Source organism: Eublepharis macularius, chromosome 10 (genome assembly GCF_028583425.1).
Source record: "Eublepharis macularius isolate TG4126 chromosome 10, MPM_Emac_v1.0, whole genome shotgun sequence".
In the NCBI taxonomy this organism is placed as follows: Eukaryota; Metazoa; Chordata; class Lepidosauria; order Squamata; family Eublepharidae; genus Eublepharis; species Eublepharis macularius.
The window spans coordinates 54,182,039-54,210,013 of record NC_072799.1 but is presented as its reverse complement, the minus strand read 5'-3'; the positions used below and the strand labels follow the sequence as shown (position 1 = coordinate 54,210,013).

At 47.3% G+C, this 27,975-nt stretch overlaps 2 protein-coding genes and 1 long non-coding RNA gene across 4 annotated transcripts in view; 1 reads left to right on the top strand and 2 right to left on the bottom strand.

The window, feature by feature from the left end:
• TTC29 (tetratricopeptide repeat domain 29) overlaps positions 1-22,204 on the top strand; it is a 267,221-nt gene extending 245,017 nt beyond the window's left edge. Inside the window, exon 14 of the mRNA XM_054990580.1 lies at positions 22,142-22,204. The gene's annotated coding sequence lies outside the window, so the exon portion shown is untranslated. The remainder of the gene's footprint in view (positions 1-22,141) is intronic.
• On the bottom strand, positions 4,152-10,452 carry LOC129337090 (uncharacterized). Of its 2 annotated transcripts, none has more exons than XR_008597772.1 (3): positions 10,200-10,452; positions 5,655-5,847; positions 4,152-4,600 (listed from the first exon to the last, which is right to left on the bottom strand). It is a non-coding gene; the product is annotated as an uncharacterized LOC129337090 (long non-coding RNA). The 2 variants fall into 2 exon arrangements; XR_008597773.1 differs by lacking the exon at positions 10,200-10,452 and adding an exon at positions 9,057-9,149.
• A 3,820-nt stretch (positions 22,205-26,024) lies between the features above and the next one.
• POU4F2 (POU class 4 homeobox 2) lies at positions 26,025-27,646 on the bottom strand. The gene is made up of 2 exons (XM_054990428.1): positions 27,377-27,646; positions 26,025-26,963 (listed from the first exon to the last, which is right to left on the bottom strand). The coding sequence occupies exons 1-2, from the start codon at positions 27,644-27,646 to the stop codon at positions 26,025-26,027; spliced, it is 1,209 nt and encodes a 402-aa protein (XP_054846403.1).
• Positions 27,647-27,975: the final 329 nt, after the last annotated feature.

Sequence of the window (27,975 nt, the reverse complement as noted above, 5' to 3'; positions counted from 1 at the left end):
GGGTCATTTCTTCACTTCTCTGTGGTACAGTTTTTAGTGAACATCTAGTGGAATCTTGAAATACTGAACATGAACATGACTTTTTTTTATTTAGGGAAAAATGAATGCTGATCGCTAATGTAAACATATGGTTCTTGTATAATTCACCTGCATATAGTGACCAAAATTATTGGGGAATGTTTTTAGTACGTAGCATAAATCCACGTGGAAGTTTCAGATCTTGAAGTAATACTCTGACACCCCAAAACAATGATAGGCTTAAGCGTATCTAAATGTGTATGATTGAGCAGAAGTTATCACACTGCAATTGATCCAAAAGGTTATGGGCTTAGGAGTCTGTGCCACAAAACAGAACTGGGTTGGATCCTGAAGTCTGTCCACTCAGCAACCTCTTCCATGCAGAGATATTCCTGTCTAAAGTCATTGAAATCTATGATCTTAGATTGGAGTACTTCTGTTTAAGTGTACACTATAAATTTGTAATTTTACTTTATATATCTTAGCAGAACTAAACAGCTTAATTTCAAAATGCCCTACAATAATGTGCAGCATTTAGTGGATATTGTAGTGTGCTCAAGAAGTTATAATTAAATACAGAGTATATAATTATTTTATCAATTATAATCTATTGTGTTCTCTCTCATTAAAAGAGGTGTCAAAACTGCAGTAAAAGAATATAATGTTTGGCACCATTCTTTATTTTCGCTCCAATGTAAGAAACTGTGGATGAAATCTGTCAAATGAGTGGGTTTTTCTAGAACATTATAGTACATTTAAAATTAGTTCATCGTCCACATTCCGGCTGGGTGTCCAGCCTAGAGGACTGCTTTGCTGTTGTTCACTTTAATCAAACTTGGCTCCATCTTTCCTTTCAATTTCTCTCCCCCCACTTGTTTTTTGGCACCACCCCCTCATTCATTCCTCCTCATTGAGGCATTCATTTTAACTCATCTTCATGCCATTCCTCCATCCCGGTCAATAGTGCCAGTCCTAGAAAGTAACATCTACCTGCATGTTCATGAGCCTATGACTAGTTTTCTGTATCTTCTGTAAGGATATGTACATAACTTTTATTTGGTTCATTTGCAGTTAACTTTAGTTTTTTAAAAATATGAGTTATTTTTTTATACACTTGTCTGGATTTTTAATATTTTTTTTGTTTTCATGGGAAAATTATTTTCATATATTACATCTCCCCTTTCAACCAATTGGAATGAAATTCTCAGGGATTCAATCCCTCACCCAAAGGAGTCTCCCTGACAAATTTCAGTCAAAGAAGAAAGGTTTCCTGTTTTATATAGATGACTGAGAAGACTGGTGAAGGGTATGTGTGCTTGAATATCCAACAGAATTGCCATAAATTTGCTGTGACTTGACAGAAATTTCCTCTACCATGAAGTAGTGTACACACACACACACAAATAAACAATATTGTACTGGAATTACAGTAAGATTTGATTATGAACAAAATGGCACAAAATGTTAGGAAAGGTTGTTTTATATTTAGGCAAACGGTTAATCCACATCCATACAAAAGCTCCATGTTCTCCTGGTTTGTTGCTGTATCACCCATCTTGAAGTACAGGAAGAATCAGAAATTGATTTATTTCACCTAGACTGTCGACTTGTGGTCTTAGAGCCAATCAAAACAGAAACATTGCGGAGTAGAGCCCTCCTAAGTTCCTAAGTTAATTCCCTGCATCTCCAGTTGAAAGGAGCCGGTACCAGATGATATGAAAGACCACTACCTAATATGATATGAAAGACCATTACGTAAAACCCTGGAAAGCCACTGCCAGTCCACTGACCTTGATGGACCAATGGTCTGATTCAGTAAAAAGCAAAAATAGGGGAGCAGATTCCTCTCTCTAAATCATCTCCTGAAGTTTCATGTCTTGGGACCCAATAGCAATGGCATAAATAGAAGGTATGATTTGAGGCCAGTAGCACCTTAAAGACCAACTAGATTTCCTTAGATATAATTTCCAGTCTCTTGTATTTGGTAAGAAAAGTAATATTGGTCTGTACCTGTGCCCGTTTTTTTTGTATGGTTGATGGATTTCCACTCCAGGCAGCTGAATGTGGTGCCTTCCATGAAGATAGTTTCACGTGGTTAGCCTTGTTGGTCTGTAGTAGAAGAGCAAGATTTGGATCCATAACACCTTAAATCCAGTTGGTCTGTAAGGTACTACTAGACCCGAATCTTGCTCTTCTACTACAGACCAACAAGGCTAAGCATCTGAAACTTTAAATAGAAGGATGTACCTCTTCTGTGCTGCTGCTACAGGTTCTAGATTTGAAGCCTAGCAACAGTTGTATGGGTCGTGGAGGTAAGAACCAGCATAAGCTAAGCTGATTACGTCTTTCCAGTTGGGCACTCTGTCAATTTGATGCTCCCAAGCATCCGCTTGTCTTGCTTGAGTGTTGAACTGGATCTCCGTCTGCATACTAGCCACCATATGTGCCCTCCCTCCAGGTACATCCTGTCCTTCCTGCTGATATTTCACTAGTTTAAGATGAAAAGCACCTGGATTTTTAAAGAAAACTCACAACGGGCAATCATATAAAAAGGTATGTCAAGAAAAATATTTTTAAAAGCACATCTGCACAAGAAACAGAACACTATACAGAACAGATAGTGCATAAGGCAACATAGTGGTGAAGTCTATAGTCCCTGTCTCATTAATGTAGCATCTCTTTGAGATCATCTCCCTACAATACAGCCCTCCTATCTGTGCAAAAAGTCCTTTTGAATAATTCAGATTTGCCTCCTTTGCGGAAGGCCAGGGGAGTGGGGGCTCTCCTGACCTCCTCAGGCAGGCCGTTCCATAGGGCAGGGGCCACCACAGAGAATGCATGTGTACAGGCAGCTGTTGGTTTTTCCCATGTAGAGGGCAGCACCTGCAGGAAACCATGTTCAGATGAGCGAAGCTGCCATGAAGGGACATAAGGAGAGAGGCAATCCTGTAAGTATGCTGGACCAAGGCTGTGAAGAGTCTTGTATGTGATAGCCAATACCTTGAACTGAGCATGGTAACTGATAGGTAGCCAATGGAGTGACTGCAAGATGGGAGTGATATACATGTTCCTGCTCACTCCTGGTAACAGCCAAGCCACAGCTGAGACTCCAGCTGGAGTCTCCTAGTTAACTTAGATGGAAGACCCATGTATAGTGCGTTATAATAGTCAAGGCTTGATGTTTTCATAGCATGGATCTAGGTGGCCGGATGGGCCATGTCGAGGTAGAAAGCCATCTTCCAAGCTAGAGTGATGTTGTAGAAAAGCATTTTTTGCAACTGCCTTAACTTGTTTTTCTAGTAGTAGTGCTGGATTCAGTTCAATTTCTAGCCCACCCTCCCCACAAATGGGCTCAGGGCAGGTTACATCTAAGTATAAATACAATTAAAACCAGAATCAAATCATAACAGTCATAAAATACTATTTAAATTTACAGTTTCCAAGATGGTGGTCCATATCATCCACCCCTGCTGATAGTGCACAGGGGGGGAAGGAGGAAGCAACCATTCTGGTTGGATTGACTCATGTGGGAGGGCCAAGATGACTATACAGCCCCTCTCCAACAGGATACCGGTAGGGAGGATCACCAGATGACACAACAGCCTCAACCATATGCCTGGCAAAACGTCTCTGTCTTACAGGCTCACTGAAAGAAGATTTTGGCAGACCTGAGTGTCCACAGACAGAGAGTTCCACCAGGTTGGATCCACCATTTGAATGCTCCCCTTCATTTTTAAAAAAATCTATCCCCACAGGAAGCTAGCATATTATAGAGAGAGCTAGACTGGAATTCTCCCTGTTGGCTAGATTTCCGTGGGCAGAGATTTATGATGTAGGGGAGCATTCAGTTGTGTGATAATATGTTTTTGAAAATCTGTTGTCATGAGAGGACATACTTGTAAAGCAGCCTAGAACCTCGCTGCCTTCTCCAAAATGAAAGCACCCATGGCTACCTTTGGTTTTTATAGCAGCTAACCCTGACAATATAAAATTACTTTTTAAATAACATCTATAAGTAATTGGATAGCATCCCTACAGCTGTGTTAGAAGATAAACATGGCATGGAAGTCTGCTTAGTTTAAATCTTTATTAGCTTTTTCTTATTTAGCATTTAGTAAGTAAATGCTCTCTTATGCAAGCCCCATTGACATAATGAGGTAAATGAGAAAACATACAACATTTAATATTATCTAGTCAAAGATTTCTGATTATTTTTTGAAGGTGTCTTCTTGTGAATACAAAACAATTCTGGGAACAGTGGCAATTTTTGTTACCAAAAAGATATCAACTGTTCTATGTAAAACCTGACTACCTGTGTTTAGTGTCTGTCTTCATCTCAGATTCCATTTCATCCCAAAGACCATCACATAAGAGCAAGTTGCATTTCAGTAGACAGAATTAGAACAGCTGTACCAAAAACTGCTTTGAGTCAAAGATGCTTTACAGGAAAACGGAACGAGCAATCTCTAGAGAAACGTATCTTTGCCTGAGCACTTTCCATTGTTCAAAGGAATCCATAATTGTTTCAGGAACAAATGAGCAGTTAAATATATGCTGCTCACTTTCTTTTTCTCTTTTCTGCCTAAAAAATAAAAGTATTCGATCATAGTAACTTTGTATTATTATATAACAATATTCAATATAATGTGATATACTATATAGCATTAAGAATAAGCAAGTGGATTGGGTCCCATGGAAGATTTCCACATAGCCCAACTGGCTCTTACAGCTTGAATGTTTCAACAGCAAGTTTTATAAAGTATCTGAAGAAGGGAGCTTTGACCCTCAAAAGCCTTTACTCTGAAAATCTTATTGGTTTGTAAAATGCCGCTGAATTCACATCATGCTGTTGTGTACAGCAGACCAACACGGCTACCTACCTGAAACTATATTCTGTAAAGTACAGTTTCTCTTTAGTGCCCTTCTTGACATAGAATACCACCAAGGCATAGACCTTGAATTGTCCATCCAAGAAATGGCCATAATAGACGGGGGTTGTGTTAAATGTTAGCCTTGGGTAATTAACACAACTTTTTAAAATGATATTTAGAAGCCAATTGGCAGAAGATTTGATTTTCTCTGGTTGTTCTTACCACCCCTCTTGAAAAGAAATACTTTAAAACTTAAAACTGAACAATAAAACTGTGGTTAAGAATATGATTACTGTGCATTGAATCGAAAGACTCTTTATTGTGTTTTAATAGTTGTAGTTCATTTCACTGTTCATGTTTAGAAGTTTGTCCCATTAGGGAGATGACTGTAGTTTAAACTAGAGTCCTCAATACTGAAAGAAAAAGGCAGAGTGGGGGAGGAAAGTAAAATAGAGGAGAATGTCAAGCAAGGGCTGTAAGGAGGACAGAAGAATAAAGCCTATTAAGAATCCTGCCTTGTGATGTCTCCTTGGCTGCATCAAACTACACAATACTCCCTTTTTCTAAGAAAGGAAGCTTACTCTGATGGAAGAGGACTCCTCATTGGTGACAAGGAATCCTTGAATTTATCTGTTTGTCTTGTTTTGGATATCTGCATAGTCTGTTTTAAAAATGTAGTTGTAAACCAGCAATAAGCACAGAAGATTAATCAAGGGCATTCAGCATGTTATTTGGAGGGGGAGCATTGTGTTCCTCTCATGTTACCTGATATCCACTCAGCTTCCACTGGATCTGTGCATGCTGCAAGTTGATTCTGCATCCACTGATGGATACCAGTGCTCCACTGCCCTGAATTATCTGCACCAGGCTATGGATTAATCACTCATTTTCTGTGTACTGAAGAATAATTAGGCTGTGGGGCTCACTTTGATGGCTGACATGACCACTGTTCCATCATCTGCATAAGAGAGGGAAAAAACAAGCCATAGAGACACCCATCAATCATCACAGGTGGTTTCAGAGTTTCCTGGATGTATGTGCAATATCAACACCAATTGTCCATCTGGAGTCGAGACAGGAATCTGCACTTTGAAGCTCAGAAGTTTGTCATCTAGTCTATGCCTATGTCACCTGAGCACTGAGTAATGGTTGCCCCTATTTGGAGCATTCTAAAGAACCTGCACATTGAACCAGCTTTGCACTGATGAATGGCCAGATAAAAGGCCACAGAGGTTCACTTCTGGTACTATTTCTTTACAGAGAAATAACCTAGGCATAAAACAAACAACACACACACAAACCCTAGACTAACAGTGAGACTAGACTCTGAACTTTCAAAGCACAAATAAAAATGAATTCTACAAATTCAATTGGAATAGAGGCTGCTTCCACACAGGGACAATTCCATGTTTTGTTCTTGTTGCAAAGGCATTGACAAAGCAATGGAGCGTCTGTGTGGGGATTTTCTTGTGCTTTGCCCTGACACCATCCCAACACACCTACCCATCCCAGCTGGTGGGTATTTTGTGACAAGGGAGGTTTTTGTAGGTACTTTACTATATTATTTTGAACTTTTAGCAAAATTCCTACTATTGTTTTTTTAAAAGACAAACATCCACTGGGGATACGGGTGACAACTTGACCAGAAATAGGGAGGAAATGGCACCAGGCATGGGAAGGGAGTCAGAAATCTACACCTTTCCATATGGATCCCAAACCTAATTTTGGTGCTAACTTCCAGGAAAGACTGTACACAAAAGTAGATTTAGGAAACCATGCTGGGGGAAAGCCTGAACGTGGACAAATGTCATGTGAAGTCCTCCCAAAGCCTCAAGAGTTTGTTTGTTAGGAGGGGAGAATTTGAAGCAAGTGTTCCGTGCAGAAGTACCAGTCAAAGAATTATGAAGTTCTTGTTAAAAGAGAGAGATGATGTTGAAATCTTTCCAATTTCAGCAAGTTTAATCTTTGAAAACAAAAGGATAACACACAAAAAGAGCACTTAAAAAAACAGCCCTATAACATGCCAAAATAGAACACATTTCCTCTAAGATCTTTCTGCTTCAACTGGCAGTACCTGCATCTTAGGCAGAGATGTTTTCTGCTGCCTGAGATCCTTTGAACTGAATATGTGAAGAACATTTTCACACAAAATATGTGCTCTACCACTTTACTGTACCCTTCCCTCCAATAATACTAAAACTCAAGTTATGTTGACAGCCCACACCTTCCTCTTTTCTCAAGGTTATGTATGTACAAATTTACAGACTAGCAGGGCCATCCTAAATAGAGTTACATCCTTCTAAGTGCATTGAAGTCAATGCACATAGAATTATTTATTTATTTATACCCTACCTTCTCAATGGAGACTCAAAGCAGCTTACATCATTCTCCTCTCCACTGTATCCTCACAACAACCCTGAGAGGTAGGTTAGGCTAAGAGGGTGTGACTGTCGCAAAGTCACCCAGCAAGCTTCCATAGCGGAGGAGGGATTTGAACCTGGGTCTCCCAGATCCTACCCTGACACTCTAACCACTACACTACACTATTATGGCACTGTTAAAGTATAGTTCTAAAAACACTTTCCGGGGAGTCCGCCCTACTGTTCATTCAGTAAGATTCTGAGTGAATGTGCTTAGGAAAATCCTGAGCAGAGTTCCACCCTTCTAAGTCTATTGAAGTCAATGAACCTTGGTTTAGGACTACATGGATAATTACATTTGTATTGAACTAGATTGTAGAAGCTGAGGGTGTTGTAGTTAAGTATAAATGTTTTTTACTTTGCAAGTCTTGTTACACCAAGGCACATGCCTCTATAATTTAAAGTGAAATTCACCTACTCACAGAAGGTTAGTATGAAGTCGCATGGTAGCTCTGTAGGTACATATTGTACCCTCCATCCCTACCACTGAAATGCAAGCAAGTAAATGCAGCAGCTCATACAATCAACTTGGGCCACAATAACCTGCAAAGGGCCAATGCAGTACTTGCGACCTATGTTCAGCTTCTTCCAGCATCCATGTTCAAAACTACCTTCTGACAGTGCCTTGAGAAAATAAGGTTTCCCACAAGGGGATGAAGCAGTGGTCAATAGCTGGATGATGACCAGGTACTTCAGAAGAAAGTGTGCATGTCAGGCATGTCAGGTACAGCTTCTGGTACCTGAAGAAGGGAGCTCTGACTCTCCAAAGCTCATACTCTGGAAATCTAATTGGTCTTTAGAGTGCTACTGGACCTAAAATTTGCTCATCTTCTGGTAAGCTGAAGTAACAATTATCTTCAAAATGACACCACAGGCCTGGTATTTTGGTGCTTAATTCTTTTAAACCCAGATTTACTCTTCCTGTGGCCTGATTGTGGCGATTCCCTTTGTCTTCTCTTCCCGGTTCTAACCTCTGGGCGCCACTACACAGAATGAAATTTTATCAGTTTTTCAGATGAATAGTTGCAGGTCAGAGGCAGGGCAAAGAGCGCTAATGGATGCTCTGCTGTTCAGATCCTTCTTTCTTCCCCCTGAATAGCAGAGCATCGATTGCTTTCTGCACTGGCCAAACTGTTGCGCGGATATTCAATCATCAGCCGGCGTGGTGAGGAGGAGCATCCGGGGAAGCCTGCAGGCCTTCCTGTCCGGGGCGCCCTCGGGACAGCGCCTCCTGCAGTGGCGCTCCGAGTCCTGCCCCTCCAGGCCCCAGCGCCGCCCTCCGGCTCCTTGGCTGGGAAGTCCGCCTCCCGCCGCCCAGGCCTGGCCTCCCTCTCTGCCTCCGCTTCGCCGCCCGGGGCCCTGGCGCCGAGTCGCGGCCGCCACCCGGCCTGCCTGCCTGCCGCCCCCGGCCCGGCGCTCATCTGTCAGCGGCGCCTCGTTCGGGTTATTTACCTCTGTCTTTAGCATTCTAATTACTCCCTTTATTACTTTCGCCCGGAGGAATCGCGTCGAGCGCAGCCGCCAAAGAGCAGCCGCGGACGGGCCCCGCCGCCCCTCGGCCGAGCCCGGGAGAAGGGCGGCGCGCCGCGACTGTGACCTCCTGGCATCCTCAGATCCATCCATCCCGAAGACCCCCGTCGGGCCCCTGAAGCAGAACCCAGCGCGGAGGACAAGAGAAGAGCCCGGGCTGGGTGGGGGCTAGGGACCCCCCCCCCCAAAAAAAACCCTGCCTGCCCCTAAACGCCACCTGCTCCTCGCAGGGTCCAAGGCCATCGTGGCGCAAATGGGCAGCCCCCGCTGATCACAGCGGAGGGGGCTGAACGCTCCGCTTCCGTGATCCCCGGCCCCCGGCCCCGATCTGGAGATCTTTCAAAATACAAGGGGGTGGGAAAGGCCAGAGACCGGCCGGGTGGGGCCTGCAGGCCCGGATCGATGGCTCGAGGCCGGCCTGGGCTTGCATTTCAGAAGTGGCCCTTTTCTAAGAGGATCAGAGCAGTTGCAAACATCTGTTTACACGGCGTTTTGATGTCTGGCTCAGGCGACGGCTGACGGGCTAAACGTGCTTATCCGGGAGTAAATCCCATTGAACTGCGTGGGACTGGCTTTCCAGTAGAGCGGAACGGGGCGGGGGCGCAGAGCTCTTTAAATCAAAGGGATTTACACCGCTCCGCGGCGCGGGCATTGCAATTTACGGCGCTTACTCTAAAGCGCAGTCCTCCGAGCCGTCAGGCAGCCTAAATCCTTTTGACGGAATGGCCTCTGCATCCGATCCTATGCAAGTTCACCGAGAAGCGATCCGCGGGGTGGGGGTGGGGGGTATTCGAAAGACCCGGTTGTTTCTTTGCAACTGCTCCCAAGTATTCGTGACGTGATCCCGTGTGTTAGCTAATCTAATCCACCAAACAGCTACTTTTTAATGGATTGGTGAACGGCTCGACTAAACGCTCGACAGCAAGATGAATCAACGTTCGGAATACGTCGAGGTTTGGCTTCCTGCAAAGAAGGCCAAGGACAACGGACTGCATCTGGGCCTCGGCCCCCCGCCACCCCACCCCTTGCTTGGCTGCCCAGGCCCTCCCCGCCCCTGAGCTGAGGGCCGGCGTGGTTAATGGCGAGCCGCGGAGGGGGGCCCGGAGGCTGTATGCAGATTTCTCTTATTTATCTGCGCGACTGAAATGCTTGTTGCACTCAGCCACAATTTAATGCCCCGGCTAATGGGCTTCCCTTTATTATCTTTCACTAACATAATATCCTCCAGGAAAAAAAGATGACAGAATATATGGATTTTTAGATAAATAACAGGGGTAATTTATCGCCCTTGATGCTCTTCTGATGGAATGGTTGATAGATAATGTAATAATATGTACATAATTAAGCGGGTTTACTGTACCTCCGTCACATTGGATGTGCTTCCGCCTCCTAGACACGCCATACCGGGGGTTTCACGGTGGCTCCTCCCGCCCTGGCGAGGGGCGGGGGGGGGCGATCTATGCTCAAGGACCAGCAATGCAACCCGAAACAAAGTCACCCCCTTCGATGGCTTCAGTGGAATCAGGAGGGAGCAACTCTGACCTGGATCGCCCTGGCTCGGTAATGGGGGCAACGTCCCTCGCCTGCAGGCCTGCACTCCGGCGCCAAGTAACTCCCGGGAGGGACCATCACAGGTCATTGCTAGTTTCTATTGTGACGTCAGCAAAGATGCACACACACACACACACACACGGCTTCTCACACACGCGAAACCAGGGCCTCTACTGCAGCCTGAGACATTAGCCGCCGCCACCACCCCAGCTATGCACTGGGGGGGGGAGCCATCCTTGGACGCTTTGACTTTGTGCCGTTGCCAGCTTGGCCCAGCGGGACGCAGAGGGGCATCACCGAAGGGACTGCAGGGAAACCAGTTGCCCCATTAACCGTGCCAGGGTCCTCTTGTGGGCCCACTTCACTGGAGGCTCCCTCCAGCCCGGCTTCCCCAAGAGCCGGCCCGGGCTTCCTTTGGCTATGCCCTCGCCTCCTTTGTAACCGAGCCCTCCTCCCCGCGGCCGCCACCGCCCCTTGTTCCTGTCGGTTGTCCATTCCAGGCATGGCGCACTTGCTCTTCCAAACTCATCTAAATTACATCAATAACAGAGCGCACTCTTTAATGAGCTCTCAACTTTAAAGACTTGAAGGATATTAACAAGCCGCTTGACAAATGGTGCTTAGAAGCACATTAAAGACGCTGCTAATGGAGCGCATAATGACGGCTAATTTTCGATCAGATATAAATTAGAGCCCCAACAGTTATTTGCCTTAAGGACTTTATGTAAATGATCCTGTTCTGTATAAACTGAAAAGCGAAGCGAGCCCTGCCTGTTGGCAATCCGGGTGGAGAGAGATGATTAATAGAGCCGCAGCCGAACTGGGCAGACAACTCGTGGCATTTCCAGCTAAAAGTCACGCGGGGGGTGGAGCAGTAAATATTACGAGAGCGACACGGAGACAATGAGAGCGGCCGGACGGGGGGCGGGGGTGGGCAGGCCGAAGGCGAGCAGCGACAGATGGGTGCGGGACGGGGAGGGGGGGACGACCTTCAGCCCTGGGCGGACGAAGCCTCCCACCTGCCCGGCCCTGCTCCACGGCCAGGGCAGGGATTTTGGGAGTTCTGGCCGTGGCCTTGTTGACAAGTCCCTCGGCCTCCAGCCAGGATGTTAGCAGGGTGCTAAGGGCCCCACAGCGCCCAGAGGGGCACCCGCGCTATTTTCTGCTCTGTAGCTTTCCCATGAGACTCCCTTGGCAGGGACGCCAGCAGGTGTCGGGCGTCTCTCGGCCTTGATCAGCGTCGGGCAACAGCCAAGCGGTCCTGCAGGAGCGCCCTTGCCGCTTCCTGCCTTGGAAAGACGCGCATAGGCTGAGGCTGCATTCTAGCACTTGTTCGGCCCCAGAGCCCCGCGCGTTCCTCCAGGATTAGGGGGTTTCAGTCTCTCTACACTAGATATCAATAAAAGACGGGCGACGCAAAGCGTAGTTTAAAAAGACAGCCGGCAGAGATCCCTCCTCATGGGGTTTGTTAATTTCATTTTTGCCTCCCCGAAGGGGAGCTGAAATTGACAGAGCCTTAGTCAAGAGGACAGATGCAGAAAGGCGAGCACCGGTTCTCTTCCTCTGGAGCAAAGTTCTGATCGCCCTTCTGCGAGGTTCCTACCTGTCTAGGCACCTACCTGCTACCTTGTGTTCTGATTCAATCAAGTCTTTGGCAGATATTCTGGAAGGTCAAAGGCCTTCTGTCTAAATTCGGCACCTTGGGAAAACCTTGGCCTTGTCCCTGGTCATGAAAGGGTGAAGAAGGCCCATTTCGAAGTGACTTTTGCTTGGGACAGGAGGCAGCCCCCTCTGCTTCACCGGTTCCCAAAGGAGAACGGTATGTGTGTGGGCGTGCCTGCCTGCGAAAGGGTGGGGAATATGAAATCTACACATCCTTGGCAAATGTCTTTGCTCCTATTAGAATGAAAGATACGATAGATATTTGCCCGCAGTTGTCTAAGCTAAGCTTTTCTTTGGGTGAATTAAAATTATATCTGAAAATGTACAATTTTTTTCGAGGAAAGTGGATTATTTTTAGCAATAGGCATGTGTGATTTAAAATAAAAGCAAGTATTTTAAAAGACGCTGTCGAAGGTCCAGGAGTTCAGAACACAAACGTCTGGGACATCCTACAGGCTGACTTTTCCCTCCAGATTTCCTGCTCATTCCTGTCCTCCAAAACCAAAAGACGGTCCACTTATGCGAGGCTTGCATGTAGTTAAAGGCGAGACTTTGCTGTCAATTTATGAGTCCACATTGTTTAAAGTTTCCAACTCACTCACGAATGCCTAGTGACTAGACGGAACATTTGCTAGTCTGTGGACTAACACAGCACCGGGCTATTCCCGCGTAAACACGCTGATCTCAATGCCCTTAGACCGCAGTAACAGTGCCGAGGACTCTTCTCCTGTGTTTGTAATACTAAGGGATGAATGGCTGGCAGGCTGCCGGACCAGCGGAGGCGCAGCATCCCCGGCCGCCCCGTCTGCTCCTGAGGTCGGAGCCCCCCTATAGGTCAGGCTGCCGCGGCAGGCGCCCGAGCAGCACAGGCACGTGAGCAGCAAGAGCCATCCGGAGTAGCGGGAAAGGGGCGCATTAAATTCGCCACCAGGCGGGGAAAGGGACGCCTGTGAAGTGGCTCTTTTACTGGTAACAATGTACGCGAAGTCCTCAAGTCATGCTGCTGACAACAGGATTGGACAATGCGTCAGGAGGTCACTACAAAGCCACAAACAGAAAACACTAGGAAATTCGTAAGTGTGCAACTTCTTGGCCTTCATCCAGTCACAAGATTGAATAAACCGATCATGTCCCAAACGGAGGTCACTGGGAATGCTCTCCTCCCCTCACACGTGCACGCATTCTCCCAGGAAACATCCACGCAGCCCGTCCCTTTCAACTACTTTGTACAAATCCCGCAGGGAGTATCTTTGCTCCCTCTGCTGGTCAGACCTCCCTGGGATCACGTCACTTTCTCGGCGTTCTGTGGGCGTGGCTACACCTAACCCAAATTCCCAGCCTTCTTTCCGGCTGTCATTGAAAGCCGAACTAAATGCCCAAGGATCGTTTAAGGGGAGGAGGCGCGACCGCTTAATCTCCCCATCCACAATCACTCTCTAGCTCCTTCCTATGTGATGCCTGTACCCAAAGGGAATGCTGGAAGAAGTGTGTAGCAATCGGAAGTTAGGAGAGACAGTTTTCCTAAAATTGACCACAATGGGTCTAGCAATTCTTTTGGAATCTTGAGACTCTAAAAGCCACGCCCCCAACTCTCCATGGGAATTGACCCTGCAGAACTTACTTGTCAAGCAGTGTGGGTGTAGTGGCTACAGTGAAGGACTAGAGTCTGGGAGAACCAAGTTCAAATCCCCGCTCTGCCATGTAAACTTGCTGGGTGAACTTGGGCCAGTCACACACACTCAGCCTAACCTACCTCACAGGGTTGTTGTGAGGATAAAATAGAAAAGAGAAGAATTATGTAAGCCACTTTGGGTCCCCATTGTGAGAAAGGTGGAATACAAATGAAGTAAAATAAATCAATAAAATGTACAAATCTATCGCTGTGTGTGCATGTAAGGAAAAGTTTATGGCGCGAAAGGGTTTTCAGTAACTGCAATGTGTCCCATGCGTTTGGGAAATAGGGGATAGCTAGCTGAGACGTATCTGGAACCCAGTGCCTTGGACCAGTTCCCACATTCGAGATATTTAGGGGTTAGTTGTGGTGAGAAATGAATTCCTCTGCTTAGAGGAATTCCTCGTTACTACTTTTTCGTACATTTCTGGGAGAGTCAGGTGGATTCTGGCCCTGAGTCCTGAAGATCGTTGAGGCAAATAAAGCTCCCCTGCTTAAGGAGAAGTTCTCGCTGATGCTAGAAAGCGCGGTCAACTCGCAGCCGCCCGCTACCCCTTAAGGATTCCGAGGCAAGAGGCAAACAGAGGTGCTTTGCCATTGCCTGCTTCTGCGCAGCGACCCTGGACTTCCTTGATGGTCTCCCATCCCAGTACAAACCGCGCCGGCCCTGCTTAGCTTCCCATATCTGAGGAGGCCGGACTAGCATAGCTAGACTGACTATCAAATTGAAGACTGAGTGGAGTGTCACCGTTCTCTCCGAATTTGGCCCGGAGGCTCCGGTTTCCTGAGCTCCACGATCTTGGGAGCCCAGCTACTCAGAAGCACGCACTGATCTTCACAGACGATCTTTGAGATTTACTCTGATTCATAATCCGCGCCACCCACCGTCGACGACAGTTATGAGATGAACTAAGATCAGTCTTCATGAAATCTCTGATTCATAACAGCGACACAACGCAGCTCTCTGCATTAGACGAAAGGGTTTTTTTTTTAAAGTGAGCTCCGGTCCTGGAACGAGTCTCGAGACTGTCGCCAATTTACCCTGCCCCGGGGGTATCCGAGCTCCGTTGCTTGGCCATTCTCCTTCATGAGGCGTTGCTTTCCAACGAGAAAGATGCAGCGCCTGCAGGAACAAGCAGGACAGGGGAGTCAGTAGCAGTTGTACAAGAGGCCTGCACCCCGCGGCGGAGCCTCTCTGGCGAGGTCGAAGGAAGGCTTTCAGTAGCAGCAGCTTCACGTGGCTGGAGAAAAGCGCTCTTGCAGTTATATAAGACGGGGAAGGTCCAGCACAGAGCAAACGCTTGAAAGACAGTTGTGCGTGGAGGGTGTGTGTATAGCGGTTTGTTATCCCACTCCTTACTATTCTAAGTAGTTGAATCGTTGGAGGAAGCCAGAACCCTCAAGGCAGTCAGTTAAGAACCTCCAAGGCTGTGATCCTGCGCAGCCAGGCTCCTCCTGAAAATAAAATACAAGAGACTTGAAAGTGCCCAGTTAACCGTCGGTTTGGGGAGATCGATGTTGCCTACTCGGACTGGCAGTGACTTTGGGGGCTTTCGCTTGCTCCCAGGGATTGAGCCTGGGACGTTCCGGATGCAAAGCAGGTGTTGTCCCACTGAGCTCCTCTATCTGGGCACAATTTCAGATGAACAATGAGATCCTAAGCAGAGTTACTCCAGTCTACGCCCATTGAAATCAATGGGCTTATACTGGAGTAACTCTGTTTAGAATTGCACTGTTAGCCTGAAAAGTCTTATGAGAGGGAAATCTTCAACGCTGTACTAATTGCAGGTGTGTTTGCTGGGCTCCCTTTTTGCATTGCGTACGGCTGAAATCGCGTCTTCTCTTTAAAGAGGGCTAAGTAGCTTTCAGTACTGCAGGGTGCAGACATGAAGCGGGTGGGCTGAAGCAGGGCTGGAAATAAGGCTTAGAGGGAGAGGGGTGTTTAGGCCAATCACAGGGCAGCCGCAACCTGGTCTTCTGTTCCCTCCTATTGGTGGCGAATCCTCCACTGACTTAAGCAACTCAGGGGAAGGATTTCTGTTCACTTTCCCCCCACAAGCCAGAAGCGGGCTCAGCCCTAGCAAAAGTAGGCACATTTAAGCCCCAGGATAAGAACGCGTAGGCTTAACTGGAGATGCAGGGGAGGTGAATATGCTTGCTTGGTCACACAGGATAACTGGCTTGGAGTCCACTAAGCTATTGGGGGGGGGGGTGCAAAGAAGGCTTCTCTGGCTTTTCCCGTCAGCAGTTTCTGAAAGACAGCAGCGAGCCCTCCGATCAGACGGTGCTTTTCCAGAGAATCAGTTCCTATGACAGCATTTGGGATGGGGGTGTCCGATGCGGGCATTCAAATGCTGCTTGTCTTATATGAGGCCTATTTCATTTTATCGTTCTGTTTTGCTCCTTAAGAGATGGAACTAGAGACGGAAACTTACCGCATTGCCAAGATAGGGCTTCACCTTTGCGCATCTTCCTGAGCAATCCTATTGGCGAGGTCATTAACCCAAGCCAGTCTCCATCCTTCGGCCTAAAGAGCAACAGACCCAGACAACAGCTTGAACAAGAGTTGGTTTTATTTTGGTCTGGTCTCAGACGGCTTGTAGTCCCAGGTATGCAGTACTTTCAGTGAGGACTTCTTCATTTCTGTATGGTCAGAGTTTTACAGATAATTTTTTTTACTGAGTGGAATATCTTATCCAAGACCTGATCTAGATAATGTGCTTAGAAGGTGCTTCACGCTAGTCCAGACAGAGAGCGCGGAGGGGAGGAGTAAGGGTGAGACAAACTCCAAAATCAGAGCGCCCCCCCCACTCTCTTCCCTTGGGGTCCTCGGGCCGGCTCTTCCTGTTGCCTTCCATCTTTCTTAGGGAGCAAGAAGGCCTTAATGGTGAGCCCTCAAGCACCAGGGTTGCACCCCCAACAAAATGATGTGGGCGATGGGGCTGCGTCTCTCCACAACACATGTGAGAAAGGGGCAGCACTGTGTCAAAGGCACCCTGCAAACAGAAAGAGGACTCGGCTAGGCCTTGGCTTGCTAGTGGTCCACTTGCAGGGAGTTTAAATAGGGCAGGACTCCAAAGCCCTACCCCTGGTCTATAACTGTCAGGCAATGATGGGTGTCCCTGGGGAGAAAGGAGGGGCTGGTGAGTGCTGGAGAGGGAAGCAGCCGCAGCAGCTGACCTGGAGCTATTGGAGGGGCCAAGTTCTTCTTCTCTGTCTGGTTCCCAGACTCAAAAAGGAGGCACTAGATACTCCTTTACTTGGAATGCAGGTCTACTCTGAAGTAAGTTCGCAGACATCCACTGGATTTACTCCCAGGAGAGTGTACGTGGGAATGTGAGCTTATCTAAAGCCATTCCTTTTTCTCCTATAACAGAGTCGCCAGCATCGCCTGGTCTCACCGGTTGCTGTTTCAGTTAGGAACAGAATGGCGCCCTTTGGTTTCGGCGGCGATTACAAAGGAGACAGCATCTCCCCCGCGGATTGCAGACCACCCCCTTTTAAAGCAGAGGTGGGGCTCCAAGTCATGGGTTCTCTCCCCTTGGGGTTTTCTGTTAGCTACTGTTTTAAAATCTCTATGATCTCCCCAGTAATATGTGAATAGGATGGACCTAAGACCTACCAACTAAGCAATTGTATTCCAAAGGGGATACGATAGTCATATCATGTAGTTTTGACTGCAACCCATAGGAGGGCAGCGTCTTCACCCCTAAATCCGCCGTGCTGAACCTGACTGTGTCCAGTCTCGAGGAATTTCGGTAGCCGAACAGAGCCAGTGATATTTGTATGGACTATCTTGAGAGGCCAAATGGGATCCTCGGACTGCTCTACTTTTGGAGTAGAGCAAGTGACTTCAGTAGAGCCACTCCTGGTGTAAGTAGTTTGAAGGGAATGGTTTGACTTTGTTTGGAAGTCAGTCCAAAAGAACAGGCTTGCAAGATACAGCCGGTGTAATGTACTGATTAGTCTTTCAAACTTCCAGGGAGACCCGGTGGGAATCCCCGCTCTGCTGTGGAAGGGTGGCTTTGGGCCATTCACATGATCTCAGCCTAACCCCTCTCACAGGCTTGTTATGAGGATAAAAGGGGGGAGAGGAAAAGGATGTAAACTGCTTGGGGTCCCCATGGGGGAGAAAAGTGTTGTGTGTGTGTGTGTGTGTGTGTGTAAATTGGCCCACAATCTGCAGCTGAATTATGGCGACCACAGTTTACCATAGCCTACCTCTGCCTAAAGGCCCTGGTCTTCCTCGGTGGTCTCTCTCCAAGTTCTGATCAGGGCTGACTCTGCTTAGCTAACAGCGAGACTGGACCATCCAAGTCAGGGCATAAATGGAGGGGGGGGGGAATGAATTCTCCCAGGGGTCCTCTACCCCATTGCATGTCACAGTGGGCCAATCCAGTGTTGCTTGGACTGCAGCGATCCTATTCTGTTCATACTTGGGAGTCGAATGGGGATAAACTCAGACAAACCTCCTCTTGACAGTAACAGTAATTAATTATACTTACACCTAAGGCTCCAGCCATGAGACTACAGCTCCGCAGAAACAGAAAAACAAAAAAGAGTCCCTGCCCCGAAGACGCTAGGGGCTTCTAAAAGATGGGAGCATCGCCTTAGCTGTTTGCTGTACACTTATAAAAGGGGTAAATCAGAACTGGCTTTCAACGACTTTTCCTTAGTTTGCAAATGTCAGGGGCTCAGCGGTTTGGCGTAAAGTCAGACTCAATGGGGCAGGAACATATTGGAGGGCGGAGGGTTAACTGTTGACTTCCAGAAATAATAGTAGAGAATTTAAAATATGAAGGAAGCTAAGAGAACCAGAACTATAGGAAGGCTCTACTGCAGGGTAGGTTATTTGGGGAAAAATAAAAATGTTTACCTTCTCTTTAAACGCGGAGCTGTAGCTGCACCGATCGGAGGGTCATCTTTTTGAAGTCTTTCTGTAGTGCCTTCTCTCTGTTCAGGGTTTGTTGTAGACCAGCACACACCGGCAGCAATCAAAAAGCTGGAACGGTTTACATGAGTCCTCCCAGGGGACAGGAATCTGTTAACCAAAAGGCAAGAGGATGATCACTCGTCTTAATTTGCGCCCCAAACACAAACTTGAGTACACCTGGCCAAAACACGCGCATGCAGCAGAATTCCCTAAATCTTGCCGGACAAAGAAAGCGGCCCTGATTAGCATTTGACCCCAACCACTGAAGGGAGCAGAGAGCAAATTAAGTCAGAGACTACAGAAACCGCGTGTAGCTAGCTTGGTTTAGGGAAAGAGAAAAGAATAATTTATGTACTCGCTTATCCGGAGCATTTCCTTGGGAAATGGTGGAGCCTTGTTAGAATTTAAATAGCCACGATTATTAAAACACAACGGGCATAAAATAGCCCTTAATTCTGGATGACTGATTTGGAAACTTACAGTCCAGAGTCTCTGGCGACGAGAGGCATTTGTTTGCGAGAACACGGAGCGGGCGGTGGCGCAGTTAGTGAAGCGGCGCAGTCCTGGTCGGGAGGGCTGTTGCTGTTCCTTCTGCCCCAGCTCTGGGGCTGCGCTTGTCCCCGCGGTGGGCACTTCGCTGTTTGCTGCGGCAGGAGTCGGGGACGTTTTGCTGTGATTAATGTTTAGGAGCCGAGCGGAGCCTGGCGAGGCGTTCCTCCCCTCCTCCCGCCCCCCTCGAGTGCATTATTAGCACACCCGCTACAGGCCAAGACGGCGACTTCTCTCTTGCTACCTGCGCGAAGAGGCGTCTAGTAAAAACACACACAAAGAAAACAATACAAAGCAGAAACCCACGCATAGGCACAACTGACACTCTTACTCACCCAAAGCTGGAGGAGCCTTTGAGAGCAAGATTACACCGCAAGGAGAGAGGTAGTCTTTGCTCTTCCCATCCCCAGCATCCATCGATTTGTTCCTGAAAAACCGTGCGCATTCTTATAACAGCCACAAGCGATTAATATTGCATTAACCCATTTTTTTTAAAAAAAAAAAGCCAAACGCACCAGAATCCTGTACCCTATCAAAGCCATGTATTATTTACGCAAATGTAATTGGAGATTTGAAGGGTGTGTGTGTGTTGTTTTTCACTGGGCAACAAAAAGGAAACGCGTTGGTGACAGTACTATAGGAAGGAAAAGGAACCGAGATATTTCATTTCAGGTCTGTGGTTTTTCTAATTCCAGATTAAAAGCAGTCACGTCTTTGAAGCCAGACACTTGGCCTAAATGTACAGTTAAAATATTCTCCTCCAGCGTCCCCAGACAGGGGCTCCCTCTCGTCCCAGGCTTCATTAAATTTTAATTATCATCCCGGGCTCCAGCAAGGAAAGGGGAGAAAGACTGGCCACCTAATTACAACAGATAAAAAAGAACCCTTTAGATTTGTCTTTTTCTTTTCCAATATATGATTAGCAGGCCCGTCTCCCCTGTGTGCTTAAATCTGTAGAGAATGTCACCTAGTTTACGCTATAGATTTGCCCTCTACGAAGATCCAAGTAAATACAATTTAAAAAATGAGAAGTTGGGTCGAATAAGGTGGCGGTGGGGGAAACCCCGGCCTGACATTAGCTCTGGGCGAGATTTGGCGAAAGATCAACAGAAGAGGCGACTCCGCTTCCTAATTAGGTTCCTGCAGTTAGGAGCTGAATGCTTTTATTGTCTCCAAAACAAAGCACACGCTGGTTCCCTGAACCCTCCCAGTTCCTGGAGCTCTTCCCTTTTGCAGTTATTATGAAAGGAGAGCGCCTTTCCTTGGGCCCGGGTCCTGGCGCCTGTTTATATGGGATTAAAGATCTGTAGGAAACGAACTGATTCAAAGAACTTTATTGCCGGCACTATAGTATGTGGATATGCATGGAAAGCTTTCTGTCTTCAGGGAGTCGTTTAAAGGACAAATTTCTTTCTTTCTTCCTTTCTTCCTTCCTACAGTCTCACAGTTTTGACTTTCTAAGCAGCGTCCTATTATCTCCTCGCCACTTAATTTTATTTCCATTCTCTCCAAGTTAAATAGAAAGCCTGGCCCACAGGGGAGCTGCCATGCGCCTACAGACTAAGGATGTCAAGAGCAGCCTCGCTGTGGCAAAGTTAATTTCAATTCCCGAGGAGGGTTTCACATTCCAGCTCACTATGACCCGCAGTAATTAGCTGAGATAACGAATGATTACTTACTTATTCCTTGTAATTATCTGGATTTAATCATTCGCTGTGTAATTTATTAATTCGCCCATAATAGCCTTTAAGTGAATGGCTCATTTAAGAGGGGCAAGAGGAAGTGCCGCAGCCTACAAGATTTCTCTTCTGTCGTTCCTAAAGGGGTTTCAGTGCGTGCTTTTTCGGGGTCCCGGCAATGCTTGGCAGGGTCCTTTTTACCTCTGCATAAGCGCGTAGCTGCTGGCATTCCCCTTCCTTACTCACATGCTTTCTCTTCCCTCACTATGGGCTACATTAACAACTTCCAAACTCACCCTAGTTGCAAGATTTCCATAGACACCATGAGAATCCGCATCAGCAGGGGACGGAGGAGGCCCCCTTTGTCAATAAGCGAAAGGATTAAAAGGGCTTGCTTTGAACTGAGAATGAAAGTTGTTGAGCAGCCCTTTCTGCTGAACCCTCTGAATAAACACGTGTTGTTCCTTGACAATTCCTTTAAATCTACAATCATAATTAGTCTCTGAAGAAGTTCTTTCTGTACTTTAATTCATACTATTTTTTTAGAATCCTCTTCATTTGCCAACTTCACCTCTCCATGAAATCATCATAGGAATCTCATATTTCACAGATTTACAGTGAAATTCTGAGCCCAGTTACTTCCAGTCTAAGCCCTGTTTAAGTGGTTAAAAGTAGCGTAAATATTTGGATTTAAGGTTCTGACTCTGTGTAGGTAGAGGGAATCCGCACTGAAGTTTTGCTTGCCTTAGTAACCGTTCCACGACCCAGTCTCCCTCCCTCCCTCTGTCTGATGTGCGTGATGTGAAAATGGAGGAAAAATGAAAACTCATTTACAGAAGCAATCCACCAATAGAACCGAAGCTTCAGAACACTTAATCCAAAACACGTGAAGAGGGGGAGGGGGAGCGCCAGCCTGTAGATTCTGAGCCTCTTCCTTCGATCATTCCTCCAGCTTTTAACAGCCATGCTGATCCAGGACTGCTGCACGGTCCCAAGAGCTGGCAAATATGTCTCAACAAATGAGACACAGCGATTTTGTCTGGTTTGATTGATGGACTAGCGGCATCCAGTTAATGTCAGACTCCCGAGTAGGTTTTTGTTTTTTCAGTCGCTCCAAGACTTCATAATCGGAACTGGTAGAGGCACATAACTATACAGAGGTGGCGGTGAAAATTTATGTCTTTTTAGCTGCATTTGCCCCTGTCTTTTAAGAAATCATCTGAGAAATTCACCTTTTCGGTTCATATTCCTTTCAGCTTTATCCAAGCTTGCAATGGAGAAAATGGGATAGCCAATAAGGGACAAGTAATCCCATCGAGTGCATTTGTGATCGTCTGTCGTTAAAAATGGGTTTTCTACCTATAAAGCAACTGTAAAGAGAACTATATCATGCTTTGAACACAGGATCTGGAATTAACATGGAACGAAGTAAGATTTATTGGCCGATTGGTGGGGAAATGACAAGCCTGTGATCTGCGGCACTATTTTAGCAAGTGGCGACATTAACCCTTCTGCTTGGCCCCCCTTCTGTTCTAATCTTTGTCATATGTAAAAGCCTAAAAATCTGTCAGCTAAAAAATAAATCCAGCGATTTCCTTGTCATAGTTCTTTGCTCTGTCTGAATTCTTTCCTCCTTTCTGTCTTCCTATTTTGTTTTGCTAAACGCATTTGTAGTAAGTTCACATGTGAGCATATTTTCTAAGATCAAATGATATTTCGTTTAGATTGCTGAGTCCCTATAGAAAAAACCTGCCACATTCATCTCCCTCTGTCTCAACTCCCCCCCCTCTCAGTTCACTCCGCCTCTCTCTCTCTCTCTCTCTCTCTCTCTCTCTCTCTCTCTCTCTCTCTCTCTCTCTCTCTCTCTCTCCCCTTCTCTCTCCCCCTCTGAGTGAGGGGAAGAGACAGCCTCTGGCAAAGTGGCAAGATTGAACTGAGAGCATCAGAGCGCCGAGGAGCTGTCCTTGGTGCTGAAAAGCACTGGCGGCAGGGATCATATAGGCTGCTGCAGCAATATCACCATTGTCGCAGAAAATCAAAGGGAATAAAGTGGAAAGGGAGGGGCCTGAGGGTATTTCAACCTTCTCACTTTCCATTGTAAAAGCATCGTCTAACCCTGTTACTTGCACGCTTTTCTTACACTGTTCACTGCTCCTATCTCATCTATCACTGCACCCTATCTCCTAAAATTGCATTTTATAAGCAGGTTTTGTCTTTTTTCCCTAAAATTGTTTTAAGGGAACTGTGAGCCACTTTCTAGCAGAAGAAACAGCCCCCTCTGTTCAATCTCACTACATCAAAGGCCTCATCTCCTTGGGCAATAGGGTTACCTATTTATACACAGCCGGTTTGATCCTGAAGGAGAAATTATGAACCGAACACAAACCTATGAGCTGCTAGTTCTTTACAGTACGAGAAACAGCACAATTCTGCAGGGTGTTTATATAGTTCCTTCAGGCCTATCTTTTGATCGCGCGGCATCATTTTAATTTAGCTCTTGATCCGGGGCGATCCGGAGCCTCTTATCAAACACAACAGGAGTGACTCTAGCGGATTGGGGAGGGGAAAGCCTGTATTTTTTCTCTGATCTTCCCCTTAGGCACCTTTGCTCTTTTTAATATGGAAGCTAGTCTTGCCAAAGTTGTGCGTCCAAGTAAGGTTTTCCGTCTACACATTTTTTCACAACTAAATCTAGAAACCTTTCAGCCCTAAAACTCTGGTTACTTAGGGTTGTTTGGCCATAAAGATGCGTCAGCCGAATTCAGTTTCTAATTACTCGTGTTCTGGAAACACCATAGCAAAACAATGTGGACAGTTACAAGGACAAGTTTTTCTTTTCTCTCCCCGCCTCCCCGATTCTGTCTCTTGATCTCACTGCTTTTGCGCTTGGCACCGCGACTGAGCTCCTGGGACTCAACCTATCCTCGTCATCATTCCCAGAGCCCAGCTAGGAAGACGGGCTAATTGAATAGCTCTCTGCCAGGCTTCCTGAGCTCCTTCACCGGTCTCCATGCCCTGGATGTGCAGTCTGGCTCTCCGAACTGATACTTGGTTCAGAGATGTCATTCCCCATCTGCCTGAGCCATAGGTTCAGGTATGAAACACAGGGTCATATCCAGACTAAATTTTCTGCCAGCGGAATGGAAGGGCAATTTCTACTGATTCCTCTTTCCTGCTGCTGGCTCCCTACGGCTCCCCTAAACCATTTTGTGGTGTCTGATGGGCTGCAGTAGGGGGAAGGGCAGGAAAGTCCTGCTGATAGAGAACTTTGTCTAGATTCAACCCGTTGGACGGAAACAATCCTGCTAGGAACTCAAGCCCCAGTAAATAACAGTTTGGATAATCCAGTTTGCATTTGAAATACTTTGTTCAAAGGAAAGTCACTGAACAGTTAATACAGCGAATAGTCTTAACTTATTGAATTGGAAAGAAATAATGCTGGCTTCTATGAAAACTATTTCCAAATAAGTGTTTTAAGGACAACAATCTATGTAGCGTCTCCAATATGGTTCTAATTCAGCAACCGGTTTTTTCAATGAAGAAATAAAAGAACTCAGAAAACATTTTTGTCAATAAAACGTTAAAATCTTTTTTAATGAAAGACAATCAAACCACATTTTAAATAACTTAATACATTACCATAATAAATAAACCTTCTATTAACAAAAACAAAGAAATCGTTGTAATGTACAGAAGAAGGCTTCAAATAGCCTTGGAACAGAACGGCAATACAGCGAAATCTGTAAGAATATAACTGTGCGTCAATTTTGAATGAATTATTTACAATACACAGCGGTACCACAATCTAAGTACCTTTGGGGGGGAGGGGGGTTCTTCCAAAAGAATTGTACCGAACAATGTGGATTTACAAAAAAGTGCACTATCTCCCTTGCACAAGTCTCTCTCTCCTCCTCCTCTTTCCCTCTAATACATACTTTTGGCTTTTGTAAACCTCCAAAAAGAATGCAAACCTATAGCAATCAAAGGAAATGAAGACTAAATAGCAGATCTGAACACTGATGAGAAATACTGTTGAAATCTAGAAAAGACAATACTTTGATGAAAAGAATTCTAAAGCAACAAACCCACCACACTGTCACCTATTCAAGTGCATCTTCTTAAAGTAGGTATGGTGGGGACAATCTGGGAATCCCCATTAAATATGTAACTCAGTCAACAAATACCTCCTTGGACAAGTGAGTCAGTCTACACAAACAACGCAGGACGGCCACTATAGAGCGAGAACTCCTTACAAATAAGAATAGAGAATAGAGAAATAGTTTAATTTCAGGTGACAATATACAGATGGCCAAACGGAAGAGTTTCTATTTTGGAAGAAGGGGGAAAGCTTAAGTTCATAAACTGTACCAACCCACACAAAATAATTAATTTACAGAAACCATACTTTTCTTTTACTTTTTCAAGACTTTGATGAAAGAGGTGCAATTAATTAGGATAAGCACAAAATGAAGTTACTAGAGAGATAAATTAATAATTTACAGGGGTTTGTTTGGCAGTAATCTAATAATAGCTCTTAAAAGATCTGTGAACACAGCAGGATCAGCTCTTTCCCTCAGCATTATCACTTCAGAGAAGGAAATGGATAATAACCACAGTAAAAATATAGCTATATATATAGATTTATAATATGCAGTGTAATCGCAGAAAACCTGCCATTTTATTTTTTTAAAAAACCAAAATACTTTTGAGATGCCTCTCTTATGGTATAAGCTTCAACTATAGGTTAAAGTTTCAGTCACTAGTCAGTTTATGTTCCTTTTCTGAAAAATAGTTGCAAAGTGTACTCTTACATCTGAACAAAGGTGATGTCTTTAAGAATAAAAACGACTCTTACTTGATACGTCGTCCGTCCTTTATAAAGATTTCTTATCTGCCTTCACAAAACCAGTCTCTGTCTTTGATGCCAGCTCAAGTTGCAGCCTTAAAGGTGGCTTATCTCCGCAGCCAACTTTCTTAAACTTGGTGCTTTACTTCTTCATTCACAGCCTGTGAATATGTCTCAAGTCTGATTCTCGTTTTGAACGTTGTTCTTTTTCTCTCCCAGAAAGGGAAATGTCTGGTAACTATTTTAGTTTCAGGTGTTTGTTTGCATTAAAGCAGACACGATCTCCAAAGGCTTTAAATCCCAGCGGAATATTTCATCCGTTTCTGTTTCTGTCTCTGGTTACAGAACCAGACCCGGACCACATTCTTCTTGAGGTCCAGTTTCTCAGCGATAGCCGCTATTTTTTCAGAGGAAGGACGTGGCTGAATGGCGAAATAGGCTTCCAAGGACCTCTTTTCGGGAGCTGCGATGGAGGTGCGTTTCCTTTTCTTCTCAGCCCCATTGAAGAGCTCTGGTTTGGTGAGCTTCTCCCGGTGTGATTTCTCTGCCTCTTCCAGCCATGCTTGCAAGATGGGTTTGAGGGCGATCATATTGTTGTGGGACAAAGTGAGCGATTCAAATCTACAGATCGTGCTTTGGCTTAGGGACCCCACCCCGGGGATCTTGAGGTTGGCCAGCGCGGATCCCACGTCCGCTTGGGTCACCCCTAGCTTGATCCTTCTCTGCTTGAACCGCTCAGCGAAGGCTTCCAAGTCCCGCGGGTCCGCGTCCACATCGCTCATGCAGCCCATGTGCGAAGGCAGCCCGTGGGCGTGGGCCATGCTGAGAGCCGCCTGGTGCATAGGGTTCATGCTGGCCATGTGGGGAGCGTGGCCCGGCGTGGAGACCACTGAGCCGTCCGGGCCCGTCATGGCCCCCAGCGCCAGCCCGGGCGTGATGTGTTCCAAGAGCTCCCCTTCCAGCGCCTGGTGAGGCTGGTGGTGGTGATGGTGGTGGTGGTGGTGGTGGTGGGTGCCGGAGAGGGCGGAAGGGTGCGAGATGGGCACCGAGGACGAGGAGGCAGCCGAGGTGCAAGGGATGGTGTTCATGGTGTGGTAGGTGGCGTCCGGCTTGAAGGGGCTGTGGTGCGGCGGGTGGTGGTGGTGGCTCTTGCCAGGCGAGACGATGTCCACTGCCGCCAGGGCTTCAGCGCGGGCCAGCAGGCTCTCGTCCAGACCGCCGAATATGTTGCTCTGCAATTGCAAATAGAAGGCACACATTACTGCTGCCTCCTGACTCCTCGGGGTGACATCCGAGCCAGCCCCAGTACCGTTCAGAAGGAGAGAAGGAGGGAGGGAAGGAGAAGGGGGAAGCAGGGGGAGAGAGGGGCAGATGCGCCGGGGAAGCAAGGGAGAGGGGAAGGGAGAAAGTAGGGAGGCGAGGCGAGAGAGGCGGGCGGGCGGGCAGGCAGCTCTCCTCTGGCCGCCTCTGGCTCTCGGCACCCGCGTCCCAGGGCATCAAAATTCATGGGAGCCCCGGAGCGCCTGAGACCGCCTGGCTGATTCGCTGCCTGCCCATCAAATAAACATGCGGGGGCTGCCTCGCCTCGCCTCGCCTGCCCTGCCCTGCCCTGCCTCGGGGACCCGCGCGCTGGGGAGCGACCTACCGGCGGGGCGGGCAGGCAGGCGCGGCGCAGGGCCTCGGAGGTGCTGGTGCTGCTGCTGGCGCTGCTGCTGCTGCTCGGGGCGCTGCTCCGGCCGCCGGCGCCGCTGCCGGCGCTGGTGCTGCTGGGCGAGCTGGCCGGGGGCGCGGCGGCCGCGGAGGTGCCGGGCGAGGCGGAGTGCAGGGCCGAGTACTTGGGCTCGTGCAGGCTGCCGCCGCCGCCGGCGTGGGCCATGCCGAAGGGCTGCTTGCCGTTGAGCGACATCATCATCATCCTGGCCGGCGGAGGGGGCGCCGAGGCGGGGAACCAGCACGCCCAAGTTGCCTCAGCCGCTGCCTGCCCGAGGGCGCCCGGCCGCCTGGCTCGCTCTCCCGCCTCCGGGCAGCCTCCCGCTCCTGCTCCGCCTTCCGCCACTCTCCGCCGTCGAACTGGCCCCGCGCCGCCGCGCCGCTCGCTTTTGACTCGCCGCCGGAGCCCCAACTCTGTGGGGAAAGAGCTCGCCTCGCCTCCCGCCGAGCCCTTCCTGCCGCTGCCTCCGGGCCCCGCCGCTCCTCCCCGTGCGCCGGCTGCCCCGGCCCGGCCCGGCGCCTCCCCCTGCGGCT

Coding starts and splice junctions, on each gene's coding strand:
- POU4F2 (XM_054990428.1), bottom strand. CDS start 27,646: ATGATGATGATGTCGCTCAACGGCAAGCAGCCCTTCGGCATGGCCCAC. Junction 26,964..27,376: donor CCTGCCTGCCCGCCCCGCCG/GTAGGTCGCTCC, acceptor TTGCAATTGCAG/AGCAACATATTCGGCGGTCT.